General features: G+C 46.0%; 1 protein-coding gene across 7 annotated transcripts in view; it reads right to left on the reverse strand.

Moving 5' to 3' along the window:
- ADGRB1 (adhesion G protein-coupled receptor B1) overlaps positions 1-21688 on the reverse strand; it is a 290268-nt gene that overhangs the window by 148589 nt on the left and 119991 nt on the right. For 6 of the 7 annotated variants that reach the window (XM_030496436.1, XM_030496423.1, XM_030496399.1 and 3 more), the window contains exons 3-6: positions 18426-18584; positions 10409-10516; positions 4239-4403; positions 2273-2437 (exon numbers count right to left, since the gene is read on the reverse strand). In XM_030496436.1, coding sequence (XP_030352296.1) covers positions 2273-2437; positions 4239-4403; positions 10409-10516; positions 18426-18584 — 597 coding nt within the window. The remainder of the gene's footprint in view (positions 1-2272; positions 2438-4238; positions 4404-10408; positions 10517-18425; positions 18585-21688) is intronic. The other variant, XM_030496445.2, reaches the window with a different exon arrangement.

A 21688-nucleotide genomic window follows, 5' to 3' on the forward strand; every position in this document is an offset into this window, starting at 1 on the left:
TGTTTTCATCATGCATAAATTCAAGGCATCATATCAGTGCCTATCAATCCTAAAGAGGGGAAATGCAAGAAGTGGTGACTGACAGATGATTCCTCTCTGGAAATGATCCAAAGCCCCACGAAGTAGATCCTAGCAGGTACAAATTAGCATGGCTTTTTCTGACTGAGAATAGTGCTGGTAGTTTCTGTGGATTGATGGTGTCTGCCCATCATTATAATTTCCCTTTGTTGCAAAAGTGAGATTGCATTTAACAAAGCAAATGTTGCATTTATCAAAAGAGTTGGGTTTACCAAAAAATAGTCGAATTTTCCCCAGCCCTACCTGCTGCTGTGACAGTGGTCATTGGCTGCTTACCAGAAGTGTGAGCATTGAGAAGTGGGGAAATGAAAGAGACTCACATCCATAAACTGATCATTCACTGGGGAACAGGGAACAGGTAATTTCCTTTGAGGTAAGAGATTATTTATTCATAGACTGTCATTTCTAAGTCAATTGAAAGAATGGAGAGATGGAGGTGGTCGTGTTGCACATCCAGCCTCTTGTGCTGATGTAAAGATGCCTCCTAGGCAAGATGCTGAGGGGCATCATCACGGCCACAGCAAAGACTTTGTCACCCCACAGCCTGAGTCTATCATTGGAGTCTGGCTGGTGTAGTCTGTGCAGAGACTGGGATTGTCTTCCCCCTTCTCTTTGTCTCTAAAAAGGACTGGAGGCTCAGCCTGCGTTATCGACTGCTCCGGAGGAACAAAAGCTCTGTTGTCCCTGCAGCAGAGCAGGTTTATCACTTGTAGTAATAAATCCTCAGAGCGGGGTAGTAATAAGCAGTCTGGCTGTCTGGTGTGTCAAGCGCTGAGCAGCCCATTGTTGTGCATCAATGGTTCCCTCAACGCCGCCCTCATTTGGCACAGCAAAGCCACTGAATTGCCTTTGTGGCATTCACTAGAGCTGAAGTCTTGTGGTTGGGCTGCTTGTCTTTCCCACCACCGCGTTTCCTTCGCCGCAGTGGACCCAAATATTTATTTGTATTTAAATGAATTATGAATCAATGTTAACTCAGGTTGTGTTTTATTGCCCAAGCAGTGCTAGGCCTGACTTCTTGAATTTGTCTTTTTATGACAGCGTCAATTTGATGTGTCTGGGATGTTCTTATTCCCAGTAGAGTTTTCTGGACAGTGGCCAGAAATCCAAGGAGAGTTATCTGAGGTGAAAGCTGGGTGGGAAATAGCAGGAAGCTTCTCACTAATGTTTTCAGTAAGTTCTCATCACTCTCACAATTCCTCTCGTCCTCCGGGGGCATAATAATGTCTCATAATGATTCTCATTAGACTGGAGAAACGTCAGTTGACTTTACCCTGTGAGAAGGAGGGAATGGCGAGGAGCTCCCTCATGTTCACATCATAGTCATCAGGACACCCAGAGTTAAATTCATGCAGACTCTGTGGTAAAACCAGTCTGGGTCAGGGGAAGGAAGCCAGAGGAACACAAATGGATTTCCACTGGGTAAAAGCCATTTCGTTTTGAGGTTTCTTTCTGGTGTTTCAAAGCAAAACTCAAGGAGAAGCATTTGGAAGTGAAATCTAGAGGTAGGGAAAAGGTCCTTCCATGCCATATTTTAATACTTCTAATACTTAGAAGTATTTGAAGTACTTAATATTTAATACTTAGAAGTATTAAAATATGGCATGGAAGGCTTTCAGGAGTCTCTTAGTCTGCCTCACCATCCAAAGCAGAAGCAAGTACAGAGAAAACTTGCATGTATAGTGAATTAATGCATCGAAGACTCTCAGGAGTCTCTTAGTCTGTCTCACCATCCAAAGCAGGATCAGGTACAGAGAAAACTTGAACATATAGTGAATTAATGCATGTATATTGCCATCAAGTAAAGCTATTTATGAATTCCAGCACAACAAGCCCAGTCAGGCAAAATAACTTTAAACCATTCACTGGAGATAACAAGTGGGAAGCTTAAGATGATTTTGGAAATAGCAGTGATAGCTGAGCCAGTCCAGATCCAACCCATATAACATGCCCTCTGAAAGTTATTACACAGTGAAAATCTGAACTGAAGACAATGCTGAGCAGAATAACTCCAGAAAGCACCTCTAGGTTGCTCTTTCAATGTGTCCTTATAGATGGTTCTCCCTGGGACAGTGCAGACTGTGTCCTCATCCAGCTGAGACAGCTACAGGCCTTCTTAATGAGCCATGTGCAGGCATCTTTGGAGATGGGGAGACCTGCTGAAAGGAAGGTCTCTAATATCTAACTGCCTTACCTGGGCAAAGCGCGATGTTGCAGAACTTGGTTTGCTTCTCTGGGCCCTCACAGGGGTTCCCACCAAACTGAGGGGGTTTGCACGTGCGGGTCCGATCCCTGTATCCTCTCCCACACGTGGAAGAGCACAAGCTCCATGGAGACCACTCGTCCCAGGTGCCGTGCACTGCAATCAAAACAGAAGTAAGTTTCCTTCCCAAAGGAGGCCTGAAGAAGCACTTGAGTCCACAGAGAACAGCATCTTCCCACCCAGAACAAGCAGTGTGGGAAGGCCAAGAATGTACAAGAGGGACACTGCTTTGGTATTGACACAAAGAGTCTGCTACTTTCTGGACCATTTGAAATAAATCATGATGCAATTATAATTGACCCTCTTTCTTTTCAGATCTTTGAGCCAAGATAAAAGATCACTTTTTGAGCAAAAGAAGCAATTAAGTAGAGAGGAACAAAAAAACCCTGACACCACTCCTGGGGAAGCAGCATCACCATCATTTTGTCACTTTTTACACTTATTTCCCTCCTTCAACATGTTTTCTCATTAAACCATCCAATGCTAAAGCATTTTGAAGCTCTCAGAAAAGCTGTAGTCTGGCTACTAATTACTGTCAGTGACACAGAGGAGCAAAGCTTGGGAGACTTGGAAGAGCAAAATGGGATGGCCAATATGCTCCGGTAGTGCTCAGGCCGTCACTGTCACCTCCTAGAATTAGGCAGCTAAAGCCTTCTAATCTATATTAATCTAATCTTCTCCAATCTAATCTAATCTTATCTGGTCAAGTTATTTATGGAAGGTTTGTCACTGTAATCTCTAGAGGCCAAATGTTAGAAGAATGTACTGATCTCTCTTAAGGGACTTGATCCCTTCCAGCTTTACTGGAGAAGCTAATGCAAAATCAATAATGCTTCAGGGCTAAAAACCTCACAAACAGGAACTTTTCCAGTTCTTCATCAGTTGCTGACAGCGACTGATCCACCAGATTCAGGAAAGGGTGTTCAAACCTAACGTGTTGCAATTGTCACCAGTCACATGCATGATAAGAGGTAACCAGAGGAGGAAATGCAGGTAAGAGCATGGGAAAACAGTGGTTTCACCACTGTAGGATTGGTTCTGAACAAAGATGTGGCCAGTAAGGGTATGTGAATAGCACACCTAATTTAATAACACAAAATAATGTCCAGACTCCCCAGACTGTACTTTTCCATCAAAATTGTGGAAGAAGGAGTATGGAAACAGAGATGACATCTGGCTCAATTGCTAAAACACCAACAGCTGGAGTTTTTCATGCTGATTTTGCAATGATATGCCCAGTGTTGGCATCTGAGCAACTAAAAGTGTCACGTGGTGCTTCTCTTTCCCAGTCTGCCCCATGCTTGGAAACACTCAAAAGGGCGCATGCCTTTCAGGTGTACTGTGGTCATTGCCTCTAGATAGCATCAAATCATAGAATGAATCACGGAATGTTTTGGGTTGGAAGGGACCCTGAAAATCATAGAATCATAGAATTGTTTGGGTTGGAATGGACAACCTTCCACTAGCGCAGGTTGCTCCAAGCCCCGTCCAACCTGGCCTTGAACATTGCCAGGGATGGGGTAGCCACAGCTTCTCTGGGCAACCTGTGCCACTGCCTCACCACCTCATAGTGAAGAACTTCTGATGTCTAATCTAAATCTACGCTCTTTCAGCTTAAAGCCATTACCCATTGTCCTATCACTACATTGTCCTATCACTACTTTGTAAGAAGTCCCTTTACAGCTTTCCTGTAGGATCATCCATACCACAAGTGCCCATCTAATAGTGTTTGGTCTAGCAAGGGTCTGGATGAAAAGCTTTAGGGTAAAAAGAGAAGGAAAAGGGAACAAAACCATCTCCCTCAAAGAATATATCACAGCGGAGATATCACAGGCAGCCAACCCTTTGGGCATCTCCATTCCCCTCCTGACCACCATCCATGGAGTGCTCAGCCCACCTGGGCACACGGCGGAGTTGTTGCACTGTCTCTGCTCCCGGAGAGGGCCGCTGCACTGAGTGCTGTAGGAAGATGACACACAGAACCTGGTCCTGGTCTGCCAGCCCTCCCCGCAGGTAGTCGAACACACGCTCCATGGGGACCACTCCTCTGCCGCAGGGTCACCTGTTGGGATGGGAGCAGAAGGTAAGGATGTTGGCATCCTTCATACCTGGATATTCAGGGCAATGCTTTCCGAGTTACGCTTCCCAAGTTGCTGGTGTTCTGTGAAGCTGTGCAATGCGTCCCACATGTGGTGGGACAAGAAAAGTGCAAGGGGATTGGTGAGAAAATGTGAGGGTTGGCAATGGGATAAAAAGGTTTTACTCCATTTACACCATAGAGGTGTAACACACGCAGAAAAACAGGGAAGGACATTGTGGAAGCATCAGGGTACTGGGCAGGGAAGGCTCCACCAGTGATGATGTGGGGCTATAGCCACTGCAGAACGGGGTGAGCTGAGATGTGTAACATCTACTCATAGGTAGTACTTATGAAGTAGCAGTTATTAGACAGATAGAGTAAATGTGGTCATAAATGGAGCAGTTGTAGGGACTCAACTCCTTTCCCTGCCTTCTCACAGCCCCTGCCAATGCAGATTGACAGAGGAGGAGCAGGCAAAACAGGAGATGACAGTGCTGGAGAAGGACATTGGCTGAAGTAATGCCACAGTTCTCTCTTGTCATCTCCTGCACCTATGGAGAAGATCTACTTCAAACCTGTGATACAGAACAAGGCTATCCCAGGGCATCATACAATCCCTATCTACTGCTTACCTGATGGGCAGTATTGGAAAGGCAACTAGAAGTATCCCATTAAACAAGAGATGGGAGTGGAAATCAATGCGACATATTCCCTTTGTCAATAATATCCTTGCAGACAGATGGTCATGCCAGGAGTGTTTCAGCCACAGACTCCAGATAAGCCACCAGAACTGTGACATGGGCAGGTAAAGGACAGTTTTCCATAGTTTTCATAGTTTCTACCCTTCAGAAAATTCCTTTTTCCCCATATGAAAACAGAACCTCACTCTGTTTCTTTAAATTGAGCTCTGCATTGTTTGGGTTTTCAGATTTTTCACGGATTACTTATAATTTCACATGACAAACCTAGAACACGACATTTGGTATGTATGGTACACAGGCATATGGCACAAACAAACACCAGCACATCTTTGAGGATGCATAACAGAGGGGCATACCCTCCTAAGTAACATGTTTTGCAGAGCATCAGACTGCACCATGTCACATCCCAACCAGATGCATCTGGAAGATGATGGTTGAGGTAAGAAGCATCACAGCACTGGGTGCAGCAAGACTTCAGGGATTGTACAACATGACACAGCCTGAGCTGCACATAGCGCTTGGATTTGTTTTCCTACACCACCACCCCATTCCCAATGCTGTATTAGACTGGTCAGCTTCAACACGGAGCATGAAAGAGACTCTAACAGTGGGTACAGCTTGGGATCTCAGCCTGCTTGTAGAGCAGTGAGGATTATGAACCAGCTACATGAAAGTCAATGTCAGTACAGGAACTGTGATGGGGACTGTAAGGGTTGGAGACCACCAAACTGCCCGATACTGCCTAATGTGTATCTTTATTTCCTAGTTTCTTAAGGGGAATATTCTGTGTGCAAAGGAATTCTATGTAGGATTTCAAGCGCCCGTGGCTGTCATCAATCTGCTCATCGGGTTATCTATGTTATTTATTATGTGTCATGCTTTTTCAGCACATCCACTTCGAAAGTCTCCAGTCATTCAGTTGATAGTTACAAATATGCCTACTAATCAGAGGCTGGTAAATCAATATGTGCAGAGCAATTTAAGGGGGAAAGTGTAAAGGAAGATCTGTCCTTGATGTAAAATGAATGGGTTTTCATACTTTCATTTACTGGCTGGACTTAGAAAGAGGTGGAGGTAAGGATGAGTCTTTCTTTACTCATCTATGCCATTGTAATGATTATCATGAGAAGTAACTGCTTTTGTTCATTAAGCCAAAATTGCTCAACACTGTTTCCTTTTGCTTTTGCATTTTGTTTCGTTGATCTACACAGCTGGTTCCAGTTAGATAAATGTCATGGGATATTGGTCTTTCTCTGGGATGTGTAGGAAATTGTGTGTGGTTTGAGGCCTTAGGGCTCAAGTATTAGATCTGGTATACGGAGTTTTGCCTTTCCATGGTAATTCTGCTGCCTTTCCAATAAGGAATTTGATTGTCTCTCTCAGACAGACCTTGCTGTGATACTCCAAGTTCATCACCAGCAAGTTACCTTTTTGGTACCATCATTTCAGCATTTTCCATCCAAAGTGTCCCAGACTCTGGGAGATCCCTCTTTGGCTCACAAATCCCAACCATTCCTGCTACATAGCTTGCTTGGATGCTGCATGAACAGATGATGCTTTTCCATTGCTCAGAGAACACCTCCCATTGACCTAGAGCAACCTCACCAGTACTGCACCCAGCAGCATCGAGTCCCTCAGTGGCAGCGAGATGTCTTTCTTTGATTGTTAAATGCTGCCAGTTTGTGCCCAAAAGTGTTTCTGAGACCCCAGAGCTGGGACAAGGGAATCCTGCAGAGACATAATGGCATCCTCCATCAACAACTCCTAGCTTGGAGAACCTGCCTTCCACCACCTCCTCACTCAGACCTGGCCGTGGTTTTGTAATCTCCATATTCAGACAAGAGTTGCTGTGTCACTAGATGAAGGAATGGCATCTTTGAACCAAATTCCATCTTTTCTGACTCTTTCCTCTTCTTATTTTTGGCCTTCGCCTTTTCACGATAGAAATATCTACGATTAGAGGTAAATCTCCTCAATTATCACCTCTCACATTGCAGCAATCCTGGCTTTTAAATCCATAATAAAGTTGATTTTCCAAGTGCTGGTTCTCCTTTGGGTTTGGTGTCATTTTGAACTAAGGAATTAATCTCAGCCTACTGGAACACTATATTCAGTCTAGTCTCAAACATTGAAGAAATTCAATTGATTTTCAAACCATGTGAGACCCAGTTCTGAGACGCTCTCAGGTATCAGGACAAGCTCTCATCCTCCATCCAAGAGAAGCATAATATTGGTCATTGTAAAAACTATGGACGAGAAGATTTTCTGCATCCCTGTGGGTTAAATTGCAGCAAATACAAAACACTGGGTGCAATATCTTCCCATTATTTATCCCAGAAGTTGATCCTGGCTCTGTTTTATGTTATAAGGGCAAGAAGTCTACCATGCTTGCTGGGTTGGAAAGCTGCCTAGTATAGCTCAGTACTATCTTCTAATTAGACCTGCCAGAGATGCACTCCCACAAATTGTTCTTCACCCCACAGAGGACAAGGGGCCATGCACTGCCTTCCATCGTGGCTGGTGCCTGTAAACAGATGTCTCTGCAGGATTTGATAGTCCTGTGATGCTCCAGGCTAGCTTAGAGTCACAGAATGGTTTGGGTTGGAAAGGACCTTAAGATCATCCAGTTCCAACCCCCTGCCACAGGCAAAGACACCTTCCACTAGACCAGGTTGCTCCAAGCTTCGTCCAACCTGGCCTTGAACACTGCCACGGATGGAGCATTTACCACTCCTCTGGGCAGCCTGTTCCAGCGCTTCACCACCCTCACAGGAAAGAACTCCTTCCTTATATCCAACCTGAACTTCCCCTGTTTCAGTTTGAACCCATCACCCTTTGTCCTATCACTACAGTCCCTGATGAAGAGTCCCTCTCCAGCTTGGGGATTAACAGTAGTGTCCTAAATGAGTTATCAGGGGTGAGGACCCCACTTCAGGTGAGAAGATGTCCCTTTGCAGAACTTTCTGCTCCCACAAAGCCAACTGCAGCAGCTCTCCTGCAGCTGGAGAGGACCCAGAGGTACTCCATACTGGGCATCACACTGTGGGCAGGTAGCACTGCAATCCAGGATCCTTTCCAGCTCTTGGCCAGCCCTGAGAGTAACTGAGCTGGCCGTACAGATAGCTCAGCTGGCTGCGGGGTCCCCATCAGTGCCCGCAGCTTCTCCATGATGCTTTTTCCCTTGGTACTAATGGAGCAGCACATCACTCTGAGACAGACAACCCTCCACCAGGATCCCTTGTCTTTTGGCGTCTGTCAATCTGGCATCTCACCACATGCAAGTCACTTCTTCACTCACCTCCTGCTGCTGGCAAAGGCCTCCTGGAAGCTGCCTGTGAGCTGAGCCAGGAATGCCCATGCCAAGGACCTGCTGGGCTGTATCTCACTCTTATGCTGTTGCTGGGAGAGACACATGGGCAGCCAGCAGCACTGCAGCTGAGATCATGACTGTGCCAGAGCCTATGGGCCAAGAGGACCCAGGGCTGTAGAGGGCTGGCAGGATTAAATACCAGTCTGCATCTGGACAGGGCCACCCCCTCATCCCTAGGTTTTAAGGCTGGCATCAGCTATTTTCCATATTTCCTACTTTTCCAGGTCATGAGTGGATGTGAAATGGATTATCCCCTGCAAAATGTGTTAACTGCTGGGGAAGATGTGGGCTTTGCTTTGACACACCAGCTAAAGACCCACTCTAAATCCCTTCCTGGGCTGTAGCCACTGCCTGGTCTTTACATCTCCTCCATCCTGATATCTTCCAACCACTCAGCTACAGTTGCTGCTCCTGGGACAGTGTCAGGAATATGGCAAGCTTGCAGCAGGACAGAGCACATTCCCAGCCCATGCTGCACTCAGGGATACCACAGCCCAAGTCATCCATGCTACATTAGTGGCTGTGATGGCAGGGAGTTAATAGAGATGTCGCTGAGCCCAGATGCAGTATCCAGCTGCACGACAGGAAGAAATGCCAAGCTATAAGCCTGATGATGAGCTGCAGGCTGGAACAAAGCACTGGGGAAGCACCTGGGACCAGGCAGAGTAGGGACAATAGGGGATATCCCAGGCCCTGCCTTAGAGTGTCTTCTCTTCCTCCTCATTTGGACATGTGCTACTGAGAAACTGAGCTCATCTTCACCAGATTATGGCAGTGCAAACACCCTCTATCTCCTGCAGCCTTTTGCCAGCCGCCACTGATCCTATCTGCTGCCACTGGAGGGAGCAGATTCAGTGCAGGGTAGCAAGGAAATTCAGACTATCCCTTGCCTTAACTTAAAAGCTACAACCCCAGCCATAACCTGATCATCCCTGGAACCTCCATACCACACAGCTTCCTGGCTCTCTTCACTGCTGCTCATTGGCAAAGTCCTGCTGAGTTGGACGGAGCACAGCAAATATACATCAGAATATTACCCACTCCTCCTATAGTCTATTTCACAGCTCTTGGGCTTTCAATCACATGTCTGAAGCCTTTCTAGAGCACAAAGTGTTTGCAAGGTCACTGGGCAATGATTTTAACCCATAGTCAGGTTCAGCACACCTTGCTTTGCCCAAGGTCAGGTTCAGCACACCTTGCTTTGGACAAGACCCACGATGTGTTGAGCTGCTGCTGTGAAATGCAGCCATGAACACAGAGCACAAAACCTCTCCAGATTGGACCTGGCATAGAACTAGGTCCAATTCATGCCCATCTTCCCCAATTACATTCACTGATATCACTACATATTACTCCCCTTCTGTTGCAGAAGGGTGGAAGGTTCTTCTGCAGAACCTACCAGATACAAGTCCTTGGACAGCACTAAAAACCCAGTGACAGAGGAAAGCAGTCCTGCTCTCTCCCCATCACAACCTGAACACCTCCTCCTATGGTCAATAGGAAGGTGTGACATGAACATCAGCAAAGAGGGGCTGTATCACAGTAAAGGTCAGTTTTGGCTTAATGAACCATGGCTGTTTAGATAGTTCAGACAAAGCAGTGGCTTAGAAGTAGGCAGGGTGATGAGAAGCAGTCCGTGAGATGCATGGTCTTGTTAGGGCTTTGCATCTGACCCTTTTTGCCTTCTCTGGCTAACAGTATCAACACAAACCCCTGTAATGGGATGGGAACAAACTGAGTGATGACCATTTGCTCAGTGTTGGACAAGCCCACACTAACCTGGGGGGAAAAGAGCTGGTTAGCTGGGTCATGGAAACAGCAAAGCAAGTCAATGCAGCCAGCCCAGCCCAGCCTGGAAGTGCAGTGACCAGGCAGTATGCCACCTCCATAGGCAGTTGTGGTAGGTCAGAGCTTACCTATTTGAGGTGCAGGGTACCCGTAGTGCTGCAGTTCGTCAGTGTCCTCTCGCTTTCTGTTATCTGTGGACCTCAGCGATTGGCTTCTGGAATTATAGCGTCCATTGGCTATGGCAAGGTAATGGGTCATGTAAATACACCTTGGTTCACTCTGTAAGATCTTTCACTACAAAGGTTACATGTATAAAACAACAGCGACCTGCAACGTTCGGTTGACACAACCACCGGCTTTCCAACCCCAGCACCCCTGACCACCTTGAGGCTTTAGCATCGAGTCAGACTGAAAGACTTGGTCTGGATGGCAGTTCAACCCCTTATTTCTCAGTGACACTTGGGACCATGCAGAATATGATCCCTTATGTCTGGTGTTTAATCAACTGCAATGACTTTTCTAAGGTGTCTGTACTCTTTGGTGTACTTGTGGAGGATTTAACCTTTTCAGATGTGCTGACAATGTTTTGAGGCCTATGGTGATGATCAGCAGCACTTTTTTTGGTGGAAAACTCTGCCTTGCAACCAACATCTACTTAGCAATGCTCTATAGAGTAACCAGAAAATGTGGACCAGGTGAAAAGGAAAGGGATAGCTCAAAAGGATGTCTCCTTCATAGAGTCAACCCTACCACCAGCAACAAGAAGAGATGATGGTCTGGTGTCAACTAAGTGACTTTTGTACCAATAGAGCTATGGATGGGCACCTTTCCAACTCAGGTGAAAGAGCGAAGCTCCTGACCCCTAGTGTCCCACTGAAGACTGAAGTGTTGAGATCAGAAGGTAAATAATGCATCTACTGTAAAGTAAAGGCATTTAACTCCTAACTGACAGCTAGCACCCATGTTCCTATCAAGCCCATGCTTCTGCCAGCTTTGCATTCGCATCCCATGTGGATTATCCCTGACCTTGCTTTAAGGGAGACTAAAATTCCCATTCTCCGCAATATTGGGCATGTTTCAACCCTGACACATGCCCTGCCTAGTAACAACCAAGCAATAACAACCAAATCCCACCCACCAGCACTGCCTGTTGTAAACCAGGAGAGCTCCACCCGAGTCACACGGATTAGCAGAGAGCAGAGTTGAGCCCAAATAATATGTGATGTGGCAACCAATTTGTTTCCAAACAGCAAGTTCCAGACAGAGGATCTTTCTCCCCAGTGAGGTAAAACTGTCAAACATTTCTTTTTTCAAGAAGTACAAAGTGCCAAGAGATGAAATGGTGACAAATTTGATCCCGGAACCCTGAGAAAATTAATAAAGGTTAATGAAGCTTCAGTGTGGTGGCAGGAATCCTTATTGCCATCCAAAAAGGGAAAGCAGAGGAGGGAGAGGAATGATTCAGAGAGTCCCTGCCAGGAGCCAGACTTTATATTCAGCAGCTCGGTTCGTGGAAGAGGCCCATGGAGTTTGTGAAGTTGTGTTATTTCCCATTACTGTTGCCTGAAAGGATCTTAAGGAGCACAGGAACTGGTCAGACCAACTCCAAACCTTCTCAGCATCCACTAGTCGCAGGCTGCTGGCTGGAGGGGATGGGATGGGGCAGTCATCTGCCTGCCTTCAGCAAGGGAAAGGCGCTGGCAGTGGAACATTAGGACTACAAACACCCTGATATTTGCACACATCTTTTGTCCAGCTCTTTACCAGACTAGAAAGGGCACAAATCCTATGGTTTTAATAGCTACAAAGTCATGGAACTTTTTAATTTAGAAAAAATACCAACCTTTAACTAACTTTCCAATATCCAGTGGCTTGAGTTTGCTTAGAAGACAAGCCAAACTAGTCCCATATTTGGGACATACCACAAATGTGCTCCCAAATATGGGACCAATCCCAATATGCTCCATTCCCACCACCCATCGCTGGCTGTACCCATTCACTTTCATCTGCTCTGATTTAAATCCTCTTCATGAAAGCATACAAGCCACAAGAACACACCATATCATCATCTGTAGTAAATCCTATAGGCTTCCCAGAGATTTGTTTAGGCTGAGAAGAGAAACAGGGGCTGGGCAGCAAGTGGTAGATGTGAAGCTTGAATGGCTTTGTCAGCTGCCCAGAGCAAGGAAGGTGACAAAGAAAACCTAGAACTGACAATCCCAGAATCAGCCAGTGAGCATGGGTGGATGGATGGATGGATAGATGGATGGATGGATAGATGGATGGATGGACGGGTGGATGGATGGATGGATAGATGGATGGATGGATGGATGGATGGATGGATGGATGGATGGATGGATGGATGCACAGAGAGATAAGAGGCAGGACAGAAGGAAGGAAAGATAAAAGAGCAAAATAAAAGCTTTAAATGCAACCCTGGCACCCTGGACCTCCTCTCACCAGTTATTTGAGCCCCATGTTACTGACATCTCCTAATAACCAATCCTAGCCTTGAAGGAGCTGCGTGATTTCCTTTGTTCCCTCATGCATATGACAAGTCTGTGCTGTTATTGCTCATTCTAATTAACAGCAATCAGTTCTAGTGGCTGAATATGTGACTGTTCCAGCTTGATCCAAGCCTCTCCCAGCAACGAATGCCTCCAGACACATCCTTGGGTTGCTCTGCGGCATGTCTGTCTCCATTTAACATGGAGCATGGCTTAGATTTAACCTGGGCATTGATTTGAATATATCCAAAAATCAACCATGGTTCTGAGTAACGCAGGGAGAATCCAGGTCCCTTATGCACAAGGCAAAGTTGATGCAAGCAGTGCCTTGCTTTGGCACCTGAAATGTATGGGATGGAGACTACGCAATAAAGGCAGTGGGGAACTGATTGGATTTAAGCAACTTGCTTCCCACGGTGAAGTTAATGGAGAGGAGTAATACCAGGATCAAAGCAAGACCTAGACTTCATTTACATCCCATGCCATGAGGATGGCACATTGTTGAAATACCCAGCACCTTGGAGAAGTTATCATGAGGGCTAGAGGAATAATCCCTTTGGAGGGAGCACAGAGACGTTTCAAGTGACAGCAAGCATGTGAGAGTTTGGAAGAACATCTCAAATGTGGATGGGGAGGATAATCTTGCAATTCTGACAGTAGTGGGAAGAGGAAGCAGATGACCAACACTTCTAATGAGAACATGTAATGTGTCAGACAGCACCTTGCAACACAACCAAGGAGGAAAAAAAATAAATGTAGAGACTTTGCAGTGTTGTGGGCACTGCAAGGGTTTAATATCCAAGCATGTTAAACCAGAGCTACACACTCTTCTCTCTATACTCATCCCCCAAACAGGAGAGGCAAAGTAAATAGCAGGATTATGGAAATTATTCAGGCAAGATGGAGTGGTGGGAATGGAAGGATGGACCAGAGCAGAGAGTGGAAAGAGATGATTAAAAAACACCATCAAAATGGGGTATATGTGTCTCAGTACAGTAAAACTGAAGGAGACGTTGGCCGTGGAGTTTCTGAGTCATCTAGAAGATGTTAAAGGAGTAAAACTAAGAGAAGAATCCCTACAACAACTCCTGAAAAGCAAGACTTCAGTGGATATAGAAGATGGTCATTTTGGAGGCCACTGGATAAATGGCAATTGCACCAGCTAAGGAAATGTTGCAAAGCATTTTGGTTTGAGACTGTGCAAATGTCACTGAGTGAGATGTGTGACCTCCAGATTTAAAAAGTCTACACCACTATTAAAAGGAGGGTCAGGGTGAAGTCTCTACAAGCAGCAGCAAGTTCCTATAGGCAAGGAGCTCTTCCAGCTTGCAATGTATTTTAGCCTATGGGGCATGAAGAAGCTCTTACAGGATATTTCAGCTTGGTTTGTGCAGCAAAAAGGCTATTTTTAATGAAAATCAGGGGTGGCAGAGGAAGAGACTGAGGCTTGATGTTTTGAATGTCATGTGGAACACGTGTTTCTTCACACCACTAACAGTTACGCAGCTGAAGGGCTAGATCTTGAACGCGCTTGTTGCTGGAAATCCAGCATGGATTGACAGGGCTGATCCGGTATCACACTTCTGCACCTGATGGCAGGATGTGGCCTCCCCTTTCCCAGCCTAGGGGAGACGTATCTGCCTAATCTGCATATTCAGAAGTGTCAGTGATGGGTCTGCCTCTGCCAGATGGGATGGCAGGCTTTCAGCTGGCTCCTCTGCTGATTTTCATTCCCCAGGAATAGATGCAGTCTGCTTCCATCTCTGATTGTTCTAGCATTCCTGCAGCACTGCCCAATTCCAGCACCAGGGTCAGGCTCATGACATCTCCCCCCTCTGGTTTGGATGTTGTCCTGCCACACTGCCCACCTAGCCTCCCTGAGAGGACCCTCCACATGCCAGGTTGTGAGCAACCACAGCTTTTAGCACCACAAAGCCAAGAGGGACCAGCAGAGAGCAGCGAGTGTCCTCTTCCATCCAAAGAGGGTGGACCTGGAAAGCTCCTCTGTAAGCACTTGCCACCACACCAGTTGGCTTTTTTCCCCTCCCTCTATAAAACAGAAGCTTCTGGCCAAATCAAACAGATGGAGGAAATCTCCCCTGTCTGTGCTGGAGAGGAGGATATCACCGAGTCCTTTGCCTCTAGCAAGGAAAAATCAGTTATGACAAACACTGAATGTTGTCCTTCAGAATATGTCTCTTGAGCTGAAGAATTGCAATGAAAAAAGGCTCTGCCTAAGCCAAGCTGCTGTTACCAAGCAGTTTCCTTTCCAGTTTGGGATGAGCCTTCATTACAGTTTTTCTTCAGTGTTTTATAGCTTTGGGTTTTGCCCAAGGAGATAACTTACCTGCCATTGGATTTGGGTATATATCCCTGGGGAAATTTAGCCAGATGAAGATCGTCAAATAAGGGACTGCATTACATGAAGCAGCAGAGATGGTGGCCCAAGTGGGCGGGAAAACATAAAGACCACATACAAGTGGTATCTGTGGAGTCATTCAGATATCCCTGTGCAGTGATTTCGAACAACACTGTGGCCTCTAAACAATGTGTTTGGACTCAGCTCTGGGAACCTCAGGGCTATACCTAGATTTCAATGACCCAGCTGCCAGAGGTAACACTGAGAACCACCATTCCCACTGCTACATACTGAGACCTGCTGAAGTTTCACCTAGGGCAGCTTTGGAAGAGGAGGGATGGCAGAATCTGAAGAAGGTCCATCCTGCGGAGGAGCTGCATGGCAAGAAAGATTAAAGCCCTCTAACACATTTGTCATGGCCAGGCAAAATAAAACAACCAATTAAACCTTCACAAATCCTCCACAAATGTTCCTCTAGGTTGCTCCCAAAGATGTTCCCACAGAGAACCTGCCCCAGATGCAGAGTCAAAGACCTTTCCCTGCTGCTAGAGGTCCAAATAAACAGCTAAAACACTCTTCCTAATCACCCATCAGCTTATGAAGCACTTTGAAGGCAGAAGCAGGGAAAGAAAAAGCTAAAGAGAAGGGATGGTTTTACCCTTGCTTTGAAGGTGGTGGTGATTTCTGTGTTATTCTAACCTAACTTGGCCAGCTGATTTTACTTCTCAGTGGTGCTATCAATTTCCTTGGACATGTTTCAATTTACCCCCAGAGCAAAGAGGAAAATAACAGAGTGCTCATCCTTGTTTTATTCTACTGTTTTATCAGGATTAGTAACGGCCCTTTGGTCAAGGAAGAGAGGGTATTTTCCTGTTTGTTTCCTATTAGAAAACAAAGGTGTCAGCTACTCCACAATACCTGGAGAGCTAGTCAGGTATTACTACAAGCTACTGAAATCCCACACAATTCAGGATAAAGATGTTCTCTTGTCTGGTTCTTCTTTTCTCCTTTTCCTCTTCTTTTCTCTAATTAAAAAAAATGAATTTGCATCTGTTTAACCACAGTCTATAATGAACACTTAAGAAAATAATAGTTCAAGTGGAAGAATGAACTTTCTACTCATCCCTATCAAATCTATGAGCAGAAGTCAATATGAGAAGAACAGTGACACAGTTAAAACAGGATTCCTATTCTAGTTTTAAATCCTCTCAGGTTTTGGTACAGATCAAAGAGAAGGAAATGATATGTGCAAAAAAAATTATAAGCCCTTCTTGGGTCAGAAATGCGCTTCTCTTAGACATGGCTGCAAAGGCAACTGAGGAGCGAGTTTGGAGCCAAACACAGAGCTTTGGTAGATAGGAAGAGATACAGGTTTATCTTGAGGTAGGACACAGACCTGCAGATGTGCATGGACAAGCCTTCTTGATCGATTAATTGCTCACATCTTCCCTCAAATGCTTTCTAGCTTGTCAGCATGAAAGCATCACAATGGGGACCAGCAATAAAGAGGCTCTGGGGAGAATTAATCAGCATTAACTTACATATTTCAAAGGGATAAATCAGTTCATGCTGCCCCACTGGGTGGGTGTATTCTCTTTCCAAACTGAGGCCTTCCACTTAGCTAAAGGTCCTTATCATCTTCCCAAATAAGCTCAGCTGAACAAACCGCACTGCAATTTGGAACAGGAGTTGGGTGTGTAATAGAATGAGGACAGGAAGATAAGTGAAATCATTTAGTGAGTAACAACTCTCCAGGTTACAATCAGATTTTTCTGCACTTAGGATGTGCTGCAAAGAGAGCCTGGGGAGCTGGGTCCCCCCTTATTTATCCAGCACAGAAGAGGAGTATCTTGCCTGTTGTCCCATGTGCCCCCATGTTTAAAGAATGGCCACACTTATAAAGCTTCTTCTACCCATCCACCATCTAATGCCATCTCCACCTTCTTCTCCTTCACAGCATTGTCCATTATGACCAGCATGGTGGTCCGGCTCCATTCAGACACACTCAAGTCTCACAGCTGGACCTCCTTTCAGGTCCTAGCACTGTTGCCTTCACTGGCCCAAGCCACAGTTGCAATATGACTACAAAGTCACCAGCAAGCGTAGGGGACATAGATTAAATATCTCTAGTGTGGGCGAACCTCAGACGGAAATTAGCAACTGTGAGTCAAGAAGATGAAATTTAATATACTTGAAGGTTTCATTAAAAAAAGAAAAAGAAAGAAAGAAAAAAAAAAATCCTAATTGCAACATGATTTAAATTTATAGATGTGGTAAAAAATGCATGAAATCATTTTAGCCCTTAGAGGAATATAGTTACGTCCCTCTGTTTGAACTTCCCCTTTATCAGGAGGTACTTCCCTGCCTTTGAAGACAGTTGAACTTTCCCTAGTTATTTGACTAGTTGGAGGAGTTATTTAAACATTCTCTACTATGAATTTGAAGTAAAAAGAAGGGAATAATTATAATCAGCCATTCACTTGTATTTGCTGGGCTGAGCTTCTGCTGTTGTTTTTAACTCTTCATCCCCCTCTCAACTCAGCTAATGTAAAATAAGAACTGGGGTTGAAAGTGCTGATGTTCACTAGGTCAAACCATCAATATCTGGCTGCTGACTGGCATTGATAATGTCCCCTGCTCTGTGAAGAAGAGGGCGTGGAAAGAGGTTGTATTGCAGGAAAGGAGTGGAGTATCTGCCAAAGGCTGCCTTGCTCAGGCGCTGTGTTTTGTCTGTCTAATGACCAGATATTTCTGTTCTCTCCTCATCCTAACATGTAGGCTTCATTTTGTAAAAGAAAGGTGCAGCAACACTGCTCTTAACTGGGAAGGTGAACTAAGCCAAAAAGAAACGAGATTAGTATCTCTTAGCAGCATGCTATATTTATTCAGGAGAGACGTTCCAACTGTCGAAGAAATGTCTTTAAGGGTGTATATCTTGCTATCGGTGGCAGATTTACCACCAGCATATGAATACCCGATGTAAGCCTGCTTATAGATTCCTATAGATTAACCCCTGTTCTTTATGGTAAAGGTGTGTATCTGCAGGTGTAAAAAGTGTGTCAGCACGTGCATGTGTGCATGCGTGACCGCGAGACAGGCAGGGAAGAGCGGGGCCATGCACAGCCGAAGTCTCATGCTCCCTTGGGCTTGATGCTCCAACACAGCCCTTTGGCAGTTTCACCGATGCCTCTAGAGCATCCTTCATCACTCATGGTGATGAGGCCAAAGCTCCTCCTTGGGAAGAGCAACCCGCGTGCAAGGGAACATGCCTTCACTTACTATTGCATGCCTTCCTATTGCACAGCCGTCCTTCCTCCAGGACTCCCTCGCAGACAAGACCTTCGTTGGGAAGGGGCTTGCAGGTGCGCATGCGGGTCTGCAGGCCTCCGCCGCAGTCCTTGGTGCAGTCGCCCCAAGCCGACCATGAGTTCCAACCACCTGGGCAAAATCCAGAAAAGCCCCATCAGCTTCAGTGAGAGCCCAGCACCCAGGAAGCCGAGGCAGCGCTGGCCTGGCAGACCCTGCGATGTACCCACTGCCGTACCCCCAGACTGGGATGTCTTTGAATGTGGTAGGACTATACAGCACAGGGTAGCATGGAATGGAAGGAAGAAGCATTGCCTCTTATCGACTCCTCTTCAACTATCAAAAATAGCATGGCCAGCAGGAATAGGGCAGTGGTCATCCCTCTGTATTGGGCACTGGTGATGCTGCACCTCGAATCCCATGTTCAGTTCTGGGACCCTCACTCCAAGAGAGACATTGAGGCTCTGGAATGGGGCCAGAGAAGGGCAACGGAGCTGCTGAAGGGTCTGGAGCACAAACATAATGAGGAACGGCTGAGGGACCTGGGAGGGTTTAGTCTGGAGAAGAGAAGGCTCAGGGGGGACCTTATCATTCTCTGCAACTGCCTGACAGGAGGTTGTAGTGAGATGAGGGTTCATCTCTTCTTCCAGGTAACAAGTGATAGGACAAGAGGAAACGGCCTCAAGCTGCACCAGGGGACATTTAGATGGAGATGAGGAACAATTCCTTCCCCAGAGGGTGCTCAGGCATTGGAACAGGCTGCCCAGGGCAGTGCTGGAGTCACCGTCCCTGGAAGTGTTCACACACTGTGTAGACAAGGCTCTCAGTGACATGGGTTAGTGGTGGCCTTGGCAGTGCTGGGGTAATGGTTGGACTTGATGATCTTAAAGGTCTTTTCCAACCTGGTTGATTCTATGAGTCTATGATTTTATTCCCTCTCTCTAAATAGGGATTTTGCCTTCCCGGAAACCCTGCCCATTTCTAACTCATCCAGCTCTTCCTGTGCTTGCTGTGGCAAAGAGGTTCCCTCCTCTGAGAAGACCCTCTGCCCATATTGTGGCCTGTTGGCTCCTAACCCCAGAAGGCACTTGTAAAAATCACTTCAGGATACACAAGTTTGCTTCTCCCCCAAGTTTCCCAATGTAAACACACATGCTTATATGCAGACAACACAAGGGAGCTGGGAAGGGGTAGGGGTCCTACCACCCATTCCTCCCCAAAAGGACACTTATTTTCCCCTCACTGCAGATACCACCAGCCCCAGAGATGCACTGTTCTAATGACAGCTAACGTAGGGAAATGATATTCCTCTCCAGCATTCTTGCAGCACCCATGAGGAGCAATCTGTGTGAGCATCATAAGATGAAGGTGCCTTTTTGGCACCCCTACCCAGCTGTGCTTAGTTCCAGTGTCAGCAAAATGCAGCTTTCCCCCTTGTGCCAGCTACAGCAAGCTGATAGAACCAGCAAGCCCCTTGCTGCAGGGATGATCCAGCCACTTGCAGAAGGGAGATGCTGAACCTGCAGCCTTTTCCACCCTGCATCTTTCCATCTTCCTGCCAAGAACAACTGACCCTGGTGGGATGTCCATAAATGCTGATGGCAGGATGGGCTGTGAGGACCATCTAAAGCTGGCTTGCCTCCCACAGTCCAAAGCCTTACAGCAGGGTGCCTGTGGGTAGCCCAGCAAGGCTGGATTTCATGTTGTAAAAAGGCAGCAGGGGATGAACCAGGCCCTTCAAGTGATGGATAAGCTGTCATATCCCTCAGTAGTCTGTTCACTCCTCATCGGCTGTATGCAGCAAGCTAAAATCTGCTCAAACAGGCCTCTGCTTCTAACAGCTGGTGGCTGCTTCTGCTCCATCGTTTGTCCACCTCATGGGGAGGAGCAGAAGTGCCCGTTCATCTCAGAGGTGGCCACTCTCAGATGGCTGCTTTTCCTGCTGTGTGTTCTCTCATTACCCACAGCTACCCTTGGAGATGCTTCAGGTCCAAGGAACGCAGCTATGTACCGTGCTCAGGCACAGCTAAAGATAATGAGCTAAAGATGTGGGGTTTTTAATAGAGGAAACATTGGGAGAAAGACGAGTGCTGCTTTTTGAAATAAAAATGAAATAAAGCACCTTTTCTTTTTCTCACCAACAGTCAGAGATTTCAGAGATGCAAATGATCCATTTCAGCTGTCTCAGCCTCCCTTTATTGCTATTTATGAGGCAATGGAGATCACGGCTGTCCTCCCAACTGTGGGCTCTGCTGTTCTTTATACACCACAGCCAGAATACAAACCCTATCTGGGAAAACAAGGCTCCTCAACAGCCGAGGTGTCACATCAATATAGGGACATTACCAGCACCCCCTTGTACAGGGATAGGCAGACACTCATCCACCTCCACAGCATAAAGCTATGAGGTCATACTTTCCTACCAACACTTAGCTGTGCACTACTTTTGCTCCTGAGACAGTGGAAATAAACACGTGCTCAGCAACATTCACCCTGCTGAATGCAGTGGAAGCTGCTTAGATACTTAATACTGAGAATAACATAGGAAAATAGAGCAGGAAGGAAATGCAGGCTTGGTGAACCCGCCAGCAAGGTGCTCCGAGATCCTGGCAGCAGTGTGGAGGATGGGGTTGTTATTAGCACACAATAAGGATTTGACCTTGAAGAAGATATTCTTCCCCTTGAAAGTCACTTTCTCTGCTAGTAAAACAGAGCACGGGGAAACAGGCTTGTCTCTCCCATTTCCTGCTGGGAGACAGATTGTGTTTCAGTCACGAGAGAGGCTATTGGCATAATGGCAGGTATCCTAATGCCTTACTTGAGCTGATCGATAGGATATCTGTAACCAGACATATTTAGAAGCTAATCAACTTTTAGCTTGACCTTTTAAGAATGTCTTTGTTTACCCTCACTCCCTTACAGATTAGGAGTGGGGCTGGGGAAGGGAGAAATCAGCTCTGCACAAGCCTTTGCAAGCTTGTGATTTATTTGCTGGGAATGCTTTCTGAGCCTAAATGCATTATTGCTCCAGTGTCTTAGAAGGTTGGTTTATATTGTGTTTGTAAACCACATACAGACTGCTTCCCGAGTCTGATTGCCTGTCATGGTGTCCCCAGTTTGCTGATGGGTTATTAAAATAGGTCTGCATTTCAGAATATAACCTATTATGATGACAATAACCCCCTAAAATATATAGAAATAGATTCTACCTGTTCTTATTACAAGAAAGAGTGGAG

Source organism: Strigops habroptila, chromosome 1 (genome assembly GCF_004027225.2).
Source record: "Strigops habroptila isolate Jane chromosome 1, bStrHab1.2.pri, whole genome shotgun sequence".
Lineage (NCBI taxonomy): Eukaryota > Metazoa > Chordata > Aves > Psittaciformes > Psittacidae > Strigops > Strigops habroptila.